Below are 17,102 nucleotides of genomic sequence, written 5' to 3'. Positions count from 1 at the left end.
GTTTTTCAAAAGATGGAGGAACCTCAACGTGTGGGTTTTCAACCTTTGCCCCCTCTTTGGCAGTATTAAAACAAGACGCCTTAAGGTTGACTTAAGCAGTCTTTGCAAGAAACCAACTTGGTAAGAATTCTTCCAAAGTTATCGGATACCGTGGTTTTTGGTGGTGAAGCTCTGTCACCCTTATCTTCTTTGGAAGTTCAACCAACTTTTGTTTCCTTGGTTTCTTCACCATTCTCCTTCTGGTTGGCTGCTCAAACATCTGTTTTCATAGACTTATCTTTTTGCGTCAGCACGTGGCCACCAGAGTCCAACCTTCATCATCGCCTTCATCAACTGAATGCCTGTCAAGCTCTAGTATTTTCTCATTATGCTCTTCAACACATATTTCCACTTGGTCGAGCGAGCCAAAAGTGATAGAGATTTGATGAGAACTGGTCATCTCATCATTGAAGAAGATCCTCTTCTCATTTTCCAGTTGCATGACTTTGTCTTTAAAGACAAAGAACTTTTTTAGTGGGTGACTCACAAGCGTATGATATTTATAATAATTAGGGTCATTGGTCTTTCTAGCTTCGTTGGGCTGCTTTATCTCTGGGATTTTAATGAGCTTATGCTCAATGAGTTCTTCAAAAATCTCGACAACATCAGAATCAAGGAAAGGATATTCCTTTTCTTGTATCTCCTTTAAAGTTTCTGATTTGGACATGATCCAAAAGTCGTTTTCACATTTGCTTCTTGTCTCACATTCATGGTGACCTTCATAGGAGACGAGTCAATATTTATAGATTTATTATTGTCATTTTTTGGTACAAACTAGTCCTATCTTTTGGGTTCCTTCTTATTTTTTCCCCTTCGTGGGTCATGGATAGGCTCTGCTCCCTTTCCAGCAAAAGACATGCTCAACTCTATATCATGAGCATGGGTAGCTAACTCTTCAAAGAATTTAGGCTTAATGCCTTGCAATATGTAGGAAGCTCCTAGTGAATTTCTTCGACGCACATCTCTATTACAGAAACTTTGTTGAGCTTGTCTTTACAGTTTAGGCTAGCATTTCTTCATCGATTGATGAAGTCAATGACTGGTTCATCCTTTCTTTTCCGAGTATTTGTAAGCTCTACCATTCTCATTGTATGGCTTGTTCTATAAAAGCGATTTAGGAACTCGTGCTCCAATTACTCCCAACTATCGCCGAAATTAGGCTCAAGGTCTGTATACTAATCAAAGGTGTTTCCCTTTAAGGAAAAAACAAACTATTTGAAAAAATAATCACTGTAAGTTCCAGCATTATTATATGTCTCAACAAAGTGTGGACATGCTATTTTAGGTTCCCTTTGCCCCCAAAATTGTTGAAATCTGGGTGGTTGATAGCCAGAAGGCATTTTGAGGCTATCTATCCTCGCAGTGTAGGGCTTGGCATACACAAGGAAAGAATTGGTGACAACATTATACTTGTCTTTAAGGGTCCCTTCAATGAATTCTTTCAATTGCTCAATCGGGATCATTCCTCAGAAGAAACTTGCACCTCTTTAGTTGGTGGTGTTTGTTTCCCAGGATGTTCTATCTCGTGAGACTTTGGAGATTTTCCAAGTGCATGGCTAGACTTTCCATCATTCAGGTCTTCCATCCTATCAACTTTCTTATCAATCTGAGCATTTTGATTCAGAACATATTTGGTCAGGCCCTCAATTGCCTTTGTCAGATTCATAAACTGCTCCTCCATGGATGAGGCATCAGTCACCATCGTTTGCATGATTACTAGAGACATTGGAGAGTAGCACAGATTGTCGCATGAGTTGATCTTCAAAGTGCTCAGCTTATGCAATGTAAGTGGAGATAACTTACTTGTTGAACGACCATCGCTCTTTACGCCAGAGTTTTGGAACCAGAATGCTCAAGTAGAGCTAGAGTTTTCTTAAGTGATTCCACCACACTGCTTCCTCCTTCCGAACCACTTGCATTGGATTTGTTTCTTTTAGGGTTGAAGATTCAAAAACTGGAGTCGGCGCGGATGACTCCGAATGTGTTTGTTGTCCTAGCAAACCTACCTTACTCCTTGTGACAACTCCCAAGCTTCCGAAGGTAACACCACGGATGCTTTCTACTTCAGCAAAAAACTTTGAATCAGCAACCTTGGAAGCAGTTGATTGAGAGTTGACCTTTTTGAGAGTCATTTCGTTGTTCCTAAACTTTGAAATATGAAAACTTGAGATGAGAGGTTAAGATTGTCCCACTAGGCGTTCCAGAATTTGTTAGACAATAAAATTTTCGAGACCGAAAAATAAATAATTTAAGACAAGAAAATATTGCAACAATCAATTTATTAATTTCAATATATGAGTGTTACAATCTTTATGAATCCTCTGATTCATCTTTTCAAATATAAATTCAAGGGCTTAAAGCTTGATCTTGAATTTGAACTTGATTTGATGGACTTAAGGAATTTAATTTTGACTTGTGCTTGAATTCAAGGGCTTTTGAGCTTGTTCTTGAATACTGCAGTCTTGATCTTTAATCTTAATGAACTTGATTTGAATGCTTGAGCTTTGTAGAGAAATTGCGGCGTTTGATCCACGAGTTTTCTCTTGCTTCTTGTTAGAGTTCTGGGGGAGTCCTTTTCTAAATTATGAGATCCCTATTTATAGTAGTGGAAAGGAAAGAGTCATGATGAAGATGGACTTCCTTTGACCAATCAAATTTAAATCATATGGCACCTTTTATGGGCTTTGATTTCATTGGGCTTGCTACATTATTTTGACATGTGGCATGATCCTATTGACTCTTTCCCTTGACTTGTCATGCCACACCATTCGACACGTGGTGCTTATTTGGGCCTTTAGAATATGACAATATCTTGTGCTTAGCAACATGGGCTCATTATTTGTAGCCCAAATCAATGGGCTAGCCCAATAAAAATTGAACTTTAATTAAATTCATACAGGACTTAAATAATTAATTCAATTATATTAATTCACAATATTTATTCGGGACTAATATATTTTAAATTTAATATAATTCAAATTTCGTACGAATTTAAATTTAATAACATGTTGATGTCCATAAGTATAATGGCAAAATGAGAAACTAAAGTAAATGAAAAAATATTTATTCATAATCTTTGTAGGGAAAAAAGAGAAAGTCATAACTAATATACTCCAATCTTATTTTCACTCTCCCATTTGGAAACTGATATTGGACTCCTAACAGAGTACTTGGCTGAAGACCATTTTATGTATCCTTGTGGAGAATTTTTGAAGTTGAACGCTTAAATGTGATTTGATAGGACAACTTTTTGTTCAAAACTGAGAATTTCAAGATTCTAGGCGTAATACTCAACGTTATGCCTTCAACTCCAATTACTTGAACTCTGTAAGTCGAACTATCTTCACCAACATTAGTCACGGCAGTGACTTGTTGATCAGTGTAGTTTAAGCCGCATAAGTAATGCACATAATCTTGGGGCTGGATGTCATAAACTAGGCCAGGATCATTTGCCTTCGATGGGTTTAGGTGGCCTGATCCAATTGTAAATAGATCAGCAGGGTTGAGTTTTTCATCCTGAATCGGATTGTTGCCAAGGTTGACTAAATCAGCATTCGTCATGATTGCAGACTTAATTGCAGCTGGAGACCAATCGGGATCTGAACTCTTTAACAAGGCTGCTACTCCTGCAAGGTGAGGGCAAGCCATCGACGTGCCAGAAATAATGTTGAATGCCGATTTAGAAGATGGTATCACCCCTGTTAGGGTTTCTTTCCATGCTGCAAGGATATGTACCCCAGGAACAATGATGTCAGGCTTTAATATGCCTGGACTTATTTTATATGGTCCCCTAGAAGAGAAGGAAGCAACTTCTGGCGCATGCTTGTCTCCTAATCTCGTTCCCTTGAATGATATTGTTGCAGTTGGGGTTGATGTTGAATTTATATATTTTAAGATCTTTAGCCCATCGATGTAACTGATATGTGTTGCCGGAAGGACATGACCATCTGAACGTGTTGTATAGCCACGTTTTTTTTTCGTTCCTGAGAATCATGCCCGCGCCACCAGCATCTTTCACTGCTCGTCCTTTTGCAGTTCTAAGCAATACACCCGTGGTTTCACACAACACTATTTTACCAATGACAACAATCCCATCCAACGACTCACAATCACCGCCATTTATGATGGGTAATAGTTTTGGTGAGATTTTTGTTGGTTGAAAGGCTGATTCGCCCTCATATTCAGCTCCATTACCCAAAATAGCAACAGCACTAATCTTTCTATCTGTTGTACTAGCGCCAACAGTTAGAATCCATGGAGATCCATTCACTACAGTCCCACTAGATGGTCCGTCATTTCCTGCTGAGCAACTTACAAAAATCCCCTTTTCGATCACACTATATGAGCCAATTGCTATCATATTCTCATAGGGAGGTTCAGGTTTCCTCCAATGGAAATAGAAATCACATCCATTCCGTCTTCAATGGCAGCATCAAAACCGGCTAAGATTACGCTATCCCCACAAAGATTAATAAAACAGACTCTGTACATAGCCAAATGAGCACGAGGTTCTATGCCAACAGCAGTGCCATTTGCATTACCAAGCAAATTGGCGCTATCCACAAAGTTGCCAGCGGCTATGCTTGAAGTATGTGTCCCGTGTCCATCTCTATCCAAAGGTGAATCAGTTTGTAATTCGTCCATCACAAAGTTTCGTGCTCCAATAAGCTTCTTGTTACACGCTGTGAAATTAAACTGACATTTGCCTTTCCATTTGGCAGGGGGAGGAGGCATTCTATTGTCATTGAATGAAAGATGTTTTGGAAGTATTCCAGAATCAAGTATACCAATAATAAAACCTTTACCAGAATTTGAGGCATTCCACAAGCCATGATTATGGTGCAGGCCAAGGAAACTAGGACTGCGTGTGGTTTGCAGCTGCAACACTCTTTGAGGACGCGCAGATACAAATCCTGGTTTTGTTTCCATCACCTTCACCTCATCTGGTGACAACCTTGCAGCAAATCCGTTAAACACATGGGGATAAGAATAAACGATGTGCGATGAATGATTAGAAATATTTGTAGGCAAAAATGACTGATGCCAGAGGTATAAATCTTTTGCATCAGAGAAAACAGAATCATCAGGCAACTCAAGCTGCACAATGTAAATTTCTAAATCATTTTGATTAGTAAAATGATCAGCAGAAGTAGTTTCTGATGAATGAAGCAATATGAAAATGGAAAAAAAGGTTGAAAGGAATTTGAGATCATGTATTTTTTTTGGTGACTATTACATTGAGCAAGATGTGCCTTGTATAGAGCTTTTTGATGAAGATCACTCCAATAATGGTTTTCCAAATTTGGGTCAATTACATTACCTTTTTAACTTGTTATTACTATAGTGTAAACACTCTAAATTTCTTCCCCAAATAGTCTATATTAATTTATTTTTTATGGTCAGTGATTCATTTTTCTGCCAAATATGCATATTAGCTTATTCAAAGTAGAAGTTATTTTGAAAAACAATCATTGTTTGAACATACATAGAGATAAGAACAACATTTGTGGATATGGATCAATTAGACAATTACATTACCTTATAAGTTAAAGTTAAAAACTTGAATGATCACTCAATTTTGGCTAATTGGTCTTCATAGTCATTCAACTTTGTTTTGTCTACAAAAATCATTCAACCTTGCCTCATCAGCTTCCATAGTCATTTAAGGGGTAAATATAATTTCTGCTAGTATGTAATTACATGACATCTATAATTTTATTAAAAAACATTTTAAAATATTAAAATTAATAATTAAATTTATTTAGGACCCAATGTTTGACCTGGGCGCATATTCAATATTCAATATTTTAGCAAAATATTTAGTTAATTATTCATTACCAGAGCAATAGTATTTGATACTTTCCAGTACTTAAGATATCAGGGGTGACAAATATCTTATAAAAAGTGTTTTTATAATCTTAACTAATATTGAACTAAAATTAATTTGGTTCCAAAAATTCACTTCCAAGCCAGCAATTATCATTTAATTACTTTAACATTTAAAATTATCAACTAAATTAGTTATTAGTTTCTCTTCTCCCCACACCTCACTTGGTGGACTTGTAGTAGTTTCTCTTCCTCTTTTAATATGCAATTGCCTAAATGACACAAATGATCCTATAGAGGCAATCTCAATGCGTGCATAAGATCTTACTATTATATTATCTCTACTTTAATTAGTTTTATTTTTTCATTTTGATCCATATATATGTAGGTCAAATCATTATATTATAATTACATATAATATATTATGAAAAAATATTTAGGACAAAAAATAGCACATTTTAATAAATTTAAAAAGAGAAAGTATGATAAAGTCTGATTATCTATATCTATAATCTATAATCTATAATCTATCATCTATATCTATATCTATAATATATTTCAAGTGTGAAGACCTTTAAAAAAGTGATTTGAACTTTTTTTCCTTCGTTAAAAAACTCTAGACAAAACTGTCTTTTCATTATTTTTTTCAAGTAGAAACAATTGATCAATTAAAAAATAACTCCCAAAATAGAATAAAAAAATACTCCTCAAATAGCACTCTTTTAAGGAAATATTAAGAGTCCTAAAATGTAACTTTAGATATTACTTTATTACTACCCTTACGGATCGTACTACATGACATGATGCTTGCTTTCTTTTCTTCAACTTAGGTACGTTCTCTTATTTTAGTATTACTAGTACCTCAGCACGTGCCTTGCACATGTATACCAAGTCATGTTCTACATAATTTTGTAAAACAATATGAATATTATTAAAACAAAGCTTTTATAAATAATATGTGCAGCAAGGAATGAAATTCAAGGTTATCAAAATAATATTTATAAATCAGCTTGTAAAATATAATAAATGTTATCTCACGAAGTATTTTATAATGTGTCTGACTCTCATCTATTTCAATTTCTCTCCAGATTAGAAATATAAGGAACTTTTTTATAGAAAAAATTGATCGAAAAAATCTCCTTAATCCTATGTTTTCCATTCATAGAGTTTGGATGAATACATGAAACGTACAATAATAGCTACCACTGCTACAAAAAATCCACTTATTCCATCTCGTTTCAGTTTAAAATATGAAGATTACAAATAGTTTTTATTAAGCTAAATACAGGAAATGATCCCCACCCAATATGATCCAAGGAGATCTCTTCAACAAATGTTACGAAGGCAAGCTTTGATGAAGTGATCTCACACTGAAACAATTATACAAATTATGAAAAGATATTATTCTCAACAAACATTTTGGGAAAAAGGATTAACTATAACAATTTTTTTGAAAAAAGTACAATCTACAAGCAAGTGCAAACTCTCAGAGCATTACATGAGCATATAATTGGTAGTTCATGAGAAGTGTAACAATGTACACGCATGATGCTGAATTGTTCTTTTAGAAATATCCTATACTGCAGTTCAGAGTAAAAATTAAGACATTACACTGTCACCCGAAAATCAACTGCAAAAGGAAAGAGGAAAAGATGGAAAATAAGCTACACTTTAACTAGTCAAATTGAGTACCCAATAAAAAATTTCTTAAAGACACTAATATAGGTAATGTCAATTTGCTAGTTCTGGAACTTAAAATTTGTCCTCCGATAATACCCTCACAGTTGAAGACTTACTTGTCACTATAGAGTCTTTCTTTATAGAATAACCGCTGGTTGGAAGCCCATAATTCTTCGGTGGCAAATCGCACAAATGGATGGAGTAATCTCAACCTGTTATCTAAGCAAAGCCACAAGGTGTTCTGAACAAATCTTCTTGAAGATACAAAAATTCTGGATTATCACTGCCAAAGTATTATATTATAAATACTTTAATTAGTTTTATTTTTTCATTTTGATCCATATATATGTAGGCCAAATCATTATATTATAAGTACATATATAATATATTATGAAAAAATATTTAGGACAAAAAATAACACATTTTAATAAATTTAAAAAGAGAAAGTATGATAAAGTCCGATTATTTATATCTATGATCTATAATCTTAATCTATAATCTATATCTATATCTATAATCTGTTACAAGTGTGAAGGCCCTCAAAAAGTGATTTGAACTTTTTGTCCTTCATTAAAAAACTCTCTTTAGACAAAACTGTTTTTTCATTATTATTTTTCAATTAGAATCAATTGATCAATTAGAAAAATACTCCTAAAATATAATAGAAAAAATACTCCTAAAATAGCACTCTATTAAGGAAATATTAAGAGTCCTAAAATATAATTTTAGATATTACTTTACTACTACCCTTACGGATCGTACTACCTGACATGATGCTTGCTTTCTTTTCTTCATCAACTTAGGTACGTTCTCTTATTTTAGTATTATTTTCTTCTTCGTCTTGCCTTAACATGCATCTAATATCCTATAATAATTTACATACCCTCAATTTCTTCACTATTTTTATCAATATAATAGAATTCAATATGTGTGTATATGTATATATTTTCTTTATTTTAATTCAAATCATTCTTTAGCATTAAAATTTTCACTCAGAAAAGAATTATTTTAATCAAATCTGAAGTTTTTTTATCACTATTGTATTATTTTATTGTAGTTTATAGATCATAGATGAATTTACAGGTGGTAGATGTGTGTCAGTGGGTTTTGAGGATTTTGTTTTTGTAAAAATTACATATATAACGACATGTTTACTGCTAATTACTAAAAAATCCCCGCTTTTTTCGAAATCTCGTAAAATCCCAATATTTGACCTGTGATGATACATATACTACTGATACAAGTATCTTAACTAAATCAGCATGTTTTAAGGAATGTAACAGATAACTTTGCATTAAAACAACATTTAAGCTAACTAATTAAGGTAAAAAATAAAATCAAATCCCACAATTAGTGAAAATCCGTTTTATTTTGTTAAAACGTAAACGCTATTTCAATATATTTTTGAAATTGAAAAATCTTTATTCTTCAAGTTCAGATAAAATATACCAATTTTTTTAATTTGATTTGTTAATTTCTTTTGTTTGATATGAATATTTTGGTGCTTTTACATCATTCCGGTGTTTGGGTTAACGAAATCGAGTATGTTCGTTATAAGAGTGATGGAATTGTGGTCAGTGAACATGTTACTTATTAAAAACTGATTTCTATTATTGCAGGAGAACTGAAAATCGACGAAACAAAGAAAAATTTTGAAGCTTGTTACATTGTTGAAGGAAATGTTTGTCCGTTGTTCATCCAGAACGAAATGAGTGTGAAGCTTTATGTCGAAATTCAAAAAAAAACTGAGCGTGAATTTGGGATGTATCCTCTTATCATCAGTACATTAGATAAGTCTGATAGTGAAATGCCTTTTGATGGGAAAGTTGGTGCTGTAACGTATTTGGAAAGTCCATACAAAGTAGTTGAAGAAATAATTAGTTATAAATCTAATTCCACTTCTCCTATTCCTTTATTGGATAGAAAGAGGAACAAGATCATTACTGATTGCAAACATAGTGATGTTAAGGTTGGAAAAATCTACAAGGACAAGTGTACTCTCATTTAGGTTATGGAGCGATTTGCAATTGAACATTCTTTCAATTACTATGCCAAAATATCAGACAAGAAAAGGTATGTTATGTTTTTTTATAGCAGGTGTTGTTAATGTTATGTACATTAATTTAAACTTTTTATTCAATGTTTTTTTGATGATTATTGTAAAGATTGTTTTTTGTGTTTTTATGTTATTAATGCCGAGATACATTTTATTATGAAAATGATACATTTTGCTAATCTTATATCTCAGTTTATGAAGTTATGTTTAATTATGTTTCTTGTTGTGTGAGTTTCACATATGTAATAGAAATGTCATAGATACATAGAAATGTCCTCGATACATGTTATAAATTTCCTAGATACATGCCAAGCAAGTTTCATGCCGAGATACATTTTGTTATGAAAATGACACATTTTGTTTATCTTGTATCTTAGTTTATGAAGTTATGTTGTAAAATTTCTAGATACATAACAAGTATTGAATGTTGTTACTGAATATAGAAATCTGTTTTTTCTATATTTATTAAGAAAAAAATTTTGAATTTTTATTTTCATTGATTCAACTATGTCCTACAATGTTGTTCGGAGGATTGTATTTGGGTCTTTAAAGCATCATGTCGTCAGAGTACAGAACTATTTAAAGTTAGATTTTTCCAAAATGTTCACAGATGCCCGTTGAAAGACCGAGTTTTTACTCAACTTCAAGCTACAGTTGGGTTTGTTAGAGGTTTTGCTGCATCAAAACTTGTCAATTATAAGAGAATACACACCCCGAATGATATAATCGAAGATATTAAAAATGCTTTCGGTGTAGACATTAACTATCAGAAGGCTTGGAGGGCTAAAGAACGTGCGATTGAGATGTTAAGAGGGAAACTTATGGATGGTTATCGACAAATGGATCGATATGTGTTAAATTCTGTTTATCCAGGTTCACATATTAGAATGCATAAATCCGAGGATAATAAATTTATATATTTGTTCGTTGCATTGCAATCTTTGAAGAGTAGATTCGAGTATTGCAGGCCTATAGTTGTGGTTGATGGTGCACATTTAAGTGGAGCATATAAAGGTACATTTGTTTCTGCAAGCACTCTTCATGGATCAGGTAATTTATATTTATTTGTATGTATATTTATTTTTGTGATGTAATTCAGATCATAATTTTTGTTAATTTTTTTTTCTAGTTTGAGAAATCATTTACTTGTATCTGATTAATTAATTTTTTTATTATCAAAATTGTAGGACGCATTCTGCCGATTGTGTATGGTGTTGTTGATAGTGAAAATGATAATTCGTGGACTTGGTTTTTCGAGACCTTCAGAATTGCTTTTGGAGAGTGCGATAGTATGTGTGTTGTATCCAACCATCATGAAAGCATAATAAAGGATGTGAGTGTTGTATATCCGAATGTGCCGCACCTCGCATGCATATGGCTCTTGTGGAAGAATGTTTGCACAAACTTCAGGAAGAGTAAAGATAGACTTAGCGATATTTACTATGCTATGGCCAAGGCTTACCACAAAGATGAGTTTGATTTTTTTTGGAATCAAGTTGGAAAGATTGATAAGAGGGTAAAGTCTTATCTTAAGGATGCTGGATTTGAAAAATGGGCACGCGTGTATGCACCTGTTAACCGTGGTAGGATGATGACTTCAAATATAGCAGAGTGCATAAATGGTAAATTGAAACTATCACGTAAGTTGCTGATAATAGAATTTTTGGAGCAGGCTAGAAAATTATTTGAAAAGTGAAATTGCAAGAATAGAGAAAGAGCATCTTATGCAAACACATCACTTGGTAGTAGATTTGAAGGAATTCTTCAGCTAAATACTTCAGAATCTACAAGGGTTAAGGTTAGTTTTGATGTTTTGTTTTGTTTTACATATTATAGAATGTTTGATTTATACTACAGGATACTATTTGTTTTAAAATTTTTATTTTGGAAAATGTTATAGTAACTTGATCAATTTTTTGTTGAATTTAAAAAAAATATTCTAGAAAAGACCAATATGAATCTATGTGTAAACATATTATGACTAATCTTGTAGGTTAGTGCGTCATCAACATATGTATATTTTGTTTACGATGATGGGGGGAAGTATAGAGTATTTCTTAATAGGAGGACTTGCACTTGTAGTAGATTCCAATTGAACGAGATAACATGGGAACACGCGATTGCAGTACTAAACAGCAAGCATGTAGTTGATATGAAGCCTTATTGCTCAGAATTTTACTATCCTGAAACATTAAGGAAGATGTATGAAGAATCTATGTTTCCAATGCCCGATAAGAAGGACTGGATTGTGCCACAAGAAGTTATGAATGAAGTTGTGTTACCACCAAAATACAAACGTCAACTAGGAAGGCAAAGGAAAAGTAGGCACAAGAAATCAAGTGAAACTATGACATCGAGTAGTAATTGTTGCGGGAGATGTGATTTTGCAGGTCACAACAGGTGTACCTGTAACTTCTTTCCAAAGGAGGACTGACAATGCAGTTGACTGATTAATAATGTTGAATAATTTTTTATCTTCTAGTTGAATTTCTTTCCTTTTAATACGACGTTGTAATTGATGGAATTGTTGGTTTTTTAAGAATTTTAAGATAAATAATTTCTGTAATAAACAGTTGTTTTCGCTCCTTGTTAATTATTTTCCTTTATTTTTTTGAAAATTGAAATTGTCGTGAAACATCATTTAGGAATTAAAAAAATATTGAACTGATAATGTTATTGTAGTTGTTATGCTGTAGTAAAAGATTGTAAAGATTTATACTTTTATATGATGTATCTTTCATAAATTTGTAGACACAAGTTTGCACAAATTGTATCAATTGTAAAATATAATTGTATCATGTAGGACTATAAATTTTGATATAATGTGTTAGTCAGGTTGAAGGCAAACATGCATTCTAAGTAAATAAAAATGGTTATAGATACATAATAATGTAATGTTTTGTTATTTATAATTATTATATAGTAAAATATGTATTTTTTTTTTACTAGATACATATAATTGAATAAGATGTTTCTCAGTTAATTTTATAGATACAAGTTTAAATATTCACTTCTATAATATAATATGTCATTTTTTTTTTGATATAGTACCATTAAGTTGTGCTATAATTTGTTATGCATTTTAGAGACAACAAGTGTTAGTTGGAATAAAAAACTGCTGTAGATACTAAATAATGTAATGTTGTGAAGGTTAATACCATTATATTCTAATTTATGTTTCATTATATTAGATACATATAATTGTAAAATATTATAAAATATGTATCTAATACTATGTGTTTAAAAAGTGCAAGAACAACGTATTTCAATACATAAATATATCTTAAATGCTTTAGCATTGCATTATAATGGGTAACAAAATAAAACTGTTTAATCATTAAAAAAATATAATGTATGAGTACCTAACATTACCAACAACATCAAAAAATCATTAAAATTACTATCAACTTCCTAGTTTTGTAACATCCAATAAGCAAACAAATAAACAACTACTTTATATGCAAAACACAGTCTATTTTTTTTCGTGCAAACTTACTCCTTGGCCTTGGTGGATCATCATTCTTACTAAAGTATTAGTTCTTTGCTTTTTCAGACCCATACTTTCACAAAAGAAAAGTATATCTCAGACGATGGTATTGAGCATCAATACCCGAACATGGAATGCCTAATCCCTTACTTAGATACTCAAAATAGACAACCACAAATACACCACAATCCCTGCATTCCAATAAATAATTAAGTTAAATACACAATATACATGAGTACGGTAATGAAAACAAACAAAAATGTAATGTAATACGTACAAGCTTCCACTATCTTTTTGTGCTATCTCAGATACATATTCTACTTGAAATGGATTTCGTTTGGACTTTCCCTCATATGATGTCAGTGCAGTCCAGTCAGTGGGTATCTTGTGCTAAAAAAAATTAATGTACTGAAGGTAAGTCGGAATCTTTACAACCAACTTTTCAATCTCACTTGTTTGTTTTCTTTTCCGTGAAGAGGCCATTGAATCATACACACGAATGCATTGATCCTTTAAAGCAAGGACTGTCAATACCCAGTGAAAGGCGCCGTCATAGTTAATTGGGACAAATACCTCATTAACTATATGCCATGGCTGACCTACGCACGTACTCAACCTCTTGATTGTGTTAATCAATGACATCTCCATTTCAGCAACCTAATCAGTCCTGGCAAATGCATCTTGAGTTGCAAGATCCTTAGCAACGTCTGGATTGCAATAATTTACATATGTCTTATCGATGTACACTTTGAAAAAATAATTTGTGGTAGTGTATCTGCTGATTGGAAATTTTGTGTCCTTGTACTTCTTCCTTAAGTAGTACATAATAACATCTAGATGCTGTTCAAATTGTAATAAATTTGTATGTTATCAACTGTAATAATTAGTAATTATACAAATTATTGATTATGCATGAAATGTACTAAATTTATAAATACTGGTAACTGTAAGATCAATAAATGAACAACATTTATATTCATATATCATGATACATTTTTTGTTATTATGTATCAAATACAAAGTAAATTTAGCTAAAAAATTTCAATTACCTTTACTAACAGTACAGATGCAAATCTTACAAAAACAAGTTTCGTTAGACGATGTTTAGTTTAAACAATTTTTATAACTTGTTCTTGAATGTAACTCATGTAATAGACTTTAATACTTCATCATAGAAATCACATAATCCGAAATCTATTTACTATTGAAAATCTGCTTAAACTAAGTCTGAAGAAAAAATGAAGGTAATACCTCATCATTCCAGCACTTGTTCTGTTGATACATCAAGTAAAACCAGTTCTTAGATTTTGAAAAAGCAACAACAAAATAAAATTGATGAAATTCAAGTGTTGAACAATTAACCTTGTAGTGATCATCATTATCTTTCCTGTAACATAAAAGTACAGTTGATTGAAAAAATAAATAAATAGTAAGTTGTATATTACTTTTGAATTTAGAATAAGACTTGTTGCTTACTTTTTTGTGTGCTTCTTGTAAAGTCCATCATTAATCCATTCTTCAAATATTTCCATCTCTATAGCTGAATCCCCAGTAATGTGATAACCTTCAAAAAAATATTCTTTCCGCTCTTTAGAATCCTACTTTTTGTTTCCCGTAGAACTTGATCCAAAATGGATCAAAAAAGGAGAGCGATAAATCTTCGATGGCTTTCTTGAGCGTGGTGCAAGTGCATTTTTACCAGTTGACACATTCTTTTTTGGAGTAGAAAAGACAGGCAAAATCGTGGTGTCACTAATTTCATACTCTCCTAGAGTTGTTGGTGGAGGCTTGTAAATCATCAATGTCAAATCATGTTCTCGACCTGAAATAATAATTTCAAGCTGCAGAATTTCTTCAACAACTATGTCACTCTGCTTCTCAATTTCAACCTCCTGAAAATGATTTGAAACCTTAACAAATATATTATCATTAAAGTCAAGTTATTTTAAAATCAAACTAGTACCAATAATATCCATTTATCTATTCAACTTTACCAATAAGTAGTAACTTGTATCTGAACTTTATTTAACTTGTTTTTAGAATTTAATTTAACAATTATCAAAAATTATTTTAACCTGTATATAAACTTTATATTAACTTGTATCTGAGCTTTAATTTAACTTGTATCTCTACTTTATTTTAACTTGTCTTTAGACTTTAATTTAATATGTATCTAAACTTAATTTAACTTGTATATAAACTTTATATTAACTTGTATCTGAACTTTAGTTTAACTTTTATTTGACCTGTATTTTAGCTTGTATCTCAGCTTTATTTTAACTTGTATCTCAACTGTGTTTTAACTTGTATGTAAACTTTATTTAAAATCTGAAATATTACTACCATAACTGTATGTTCATTTTTTTTTTTCAGTGAATTAGATTCTTACTACTAAATAAATTAAACTGTACAAGATATGTGAATGTTGATTACATATATGAATTAGTTTACATTTATCATTTCAAGCATGCCAAAATAATCTATAACGACCCTCCCGGTCGTTTGTGAAATTTTACTTGTCTTTTTCATTTTAGCTCTCCCCATAGTTTATGTATGTGAATTATGACTCATGAGATGAGTGGTATCAATTTTGAGATGTGCGGAAGTGATTTAAGTCATTAGTTGGGTAATTGAGTTTGAGAAAGTTAAACCAAATAATTGTCAACCTTTTATCGAGATGACCTCGAATTAGTATCATAGTATTTTCAATGGGGCTGGGATATGCTTTTTAGTCAATGTACATATCTAATTTATTTTTATAAGATTTCGAACAAATTCAGAGGATTTATTAAAAGTTTTGGGTAGTTTAATAATTAATTTAATTAGTGATTTAGTGGGTCAAAATAATAATTTATGTACTTGAGTGATCAATATAAGAATCATTTTAAATAAATAGGGTTTACGATATATTATAACAATAGAATCAGAAAGTGAGGAGAAAGAGAGACAGAAGTTGCAGTGGTAGTTTTATGTCAAAAGCCGAAAGAAAATTCTTTGTAAGTTCTCGAATTGATTCTTTAGATTGGTTATATTTCTAGTGTTATTCTATGTAACAAAGTGAATGGAGATTGGACTGCGGCTTTATTATTCATGGGGGGTTTGCAGTTGTGCCTTTGAAGTTTTTTGTAGTGATGTACGGGTGACAAGAATTTAGGCGAGAAGCCTTTCATGAATATATATTTACAGTGAATTGAAGTTGAGCACAGAATAGAAATGAATGGTAGTTGAGGAGTAGTGTACGATTAATTAGGTAGAAAATTGGTTGTATTTGAATTGCATAAACTAACTAGTGGATGGAATAAGTATAATGGATGGAATAAGTATATGGCAGTAGTGCACCTGTAGTGCAGTGAACAAGTTAGACAAAAATATGGAAAGAACAAAAAATCAATCATTGGCATTTTATAGAAATGGGTTACAGTTTTGTGATATATTTATTTATTTATTTATGTATTTATTTTTGGTAATTTTCTCTATAATTTGGGATTAGAGAAATTGAGGTTTAGGTTTAGAAATTTTTGAGTAAGAATTTATAAAATTGGACTCTTTTACTTACTAGTAATAATCATATTTGAACAGATTTGAAATATTCGGAAGTTTTACAGAAGGGTAAGACCCTTACAAATTAGCTTGCATTGGATTCTTCGATTGAAGTAGGTTATGGTTTAATTAGAGTTTAGACTCAACTTATTTGTGTGTATGCTCCTAAATGGGATACTTGTGGATTGGTATTCGGACATGCTTGAAATTATTGATATTTGAGTTGTTGATTTGTGTGTAACTGTTTACTGAAAATTGACTTGATCGAATTGTCTTATGACTTTTAAGTGTACTTGTAAACTTGGTACATTGTGTTGTATGCTGTGAGATTGTGTAAATTGATATTGATAATACTTGTTTATATTTATGTTGGATCGGGTACCACGCCGGTACGTTTATATTTATGTTGGATCGGATACCATGCCGGTACATTTATATTTATTTTGGATCGGGTACCATGCCGATACATTATAT

General features: G+C 32.0%; 1 protein-coding gene and 1 pseudogene across 1 annotated transcript; one reads left to right on the top strand and one right to left on the bottom strand.

Moving 5' to 3' along the window:
* Positions 1-3,126: 3,126 nt before the first annotated feature.
* Positions 3,127-6,747, bottom strand: LOC107874469 (annotated as a pseudogene).
* A 2,809-nt stretch (positions 6,748-9,556) lies between these two features.
* LOC107874468 lies at positions 9,557-12,035 on the top strand. Its single transcript, XM_047414325.1, has 4 exons — positions 9,557-9,618; positions 10,212-10,651; positions 10,789-11,273; positions 11,595-12,035. The coding sequence occupies exons 1-4, from the start codon at positions 9,557-9,559 to the stop codon at positions 12,033-12,035; spliced, it is 1,428 nt and encodes a 475-aa protein (XP_047270281.1).
* The last annotated feature ends 5,067 nt before the right edge of the window (positions 12,036-17,102 follow it).

Source organism: Capsicum annuum, chromosome 6, assembly GCF_002878395.1.
Source record: "Capsicum annuum cultivar UCD-10X-F1 chromosome 6, UCD10Xv1.1, whole genome shotgun sequence".
In the NCBI taxonomy this organism is placed as follows: Eukaryota; Viridiplantae; Streptophyta; class Magnoliopsida; order Solanales; family Solanaceae; genus Capsicum; species Capsicum annuum.
The sequence above is the reverse complement of the archived record's forward strand: the minus strand, read 5'-3'. Positions and strand labels throughout refer to the sequence as shown.

Bases quoted from the DNA above. Each gene is read 5' to 3' on its own strand.
- LOC107874468 (XM_047414325.1), top strand. From the start codon at position 9,557: ATGGAGCGATTTGCAATTGAACATTCTTTCAATTACTATGCCAAAATA. The intron at 9,619-10,211 runs GTATGTTATGTT...AAATGTTCACAG, and splicing joins AAAATATCAGACAAGAAAAG to ATGCCCGTTGAAAGACCGAG. The intron at 10,652-10,788 runs GTAATTTATATT...TCAAAATTGTAG, and splicing joins AAGCACTCTTCATGGATCAG to GACGCATTCTGCCGATTGTG.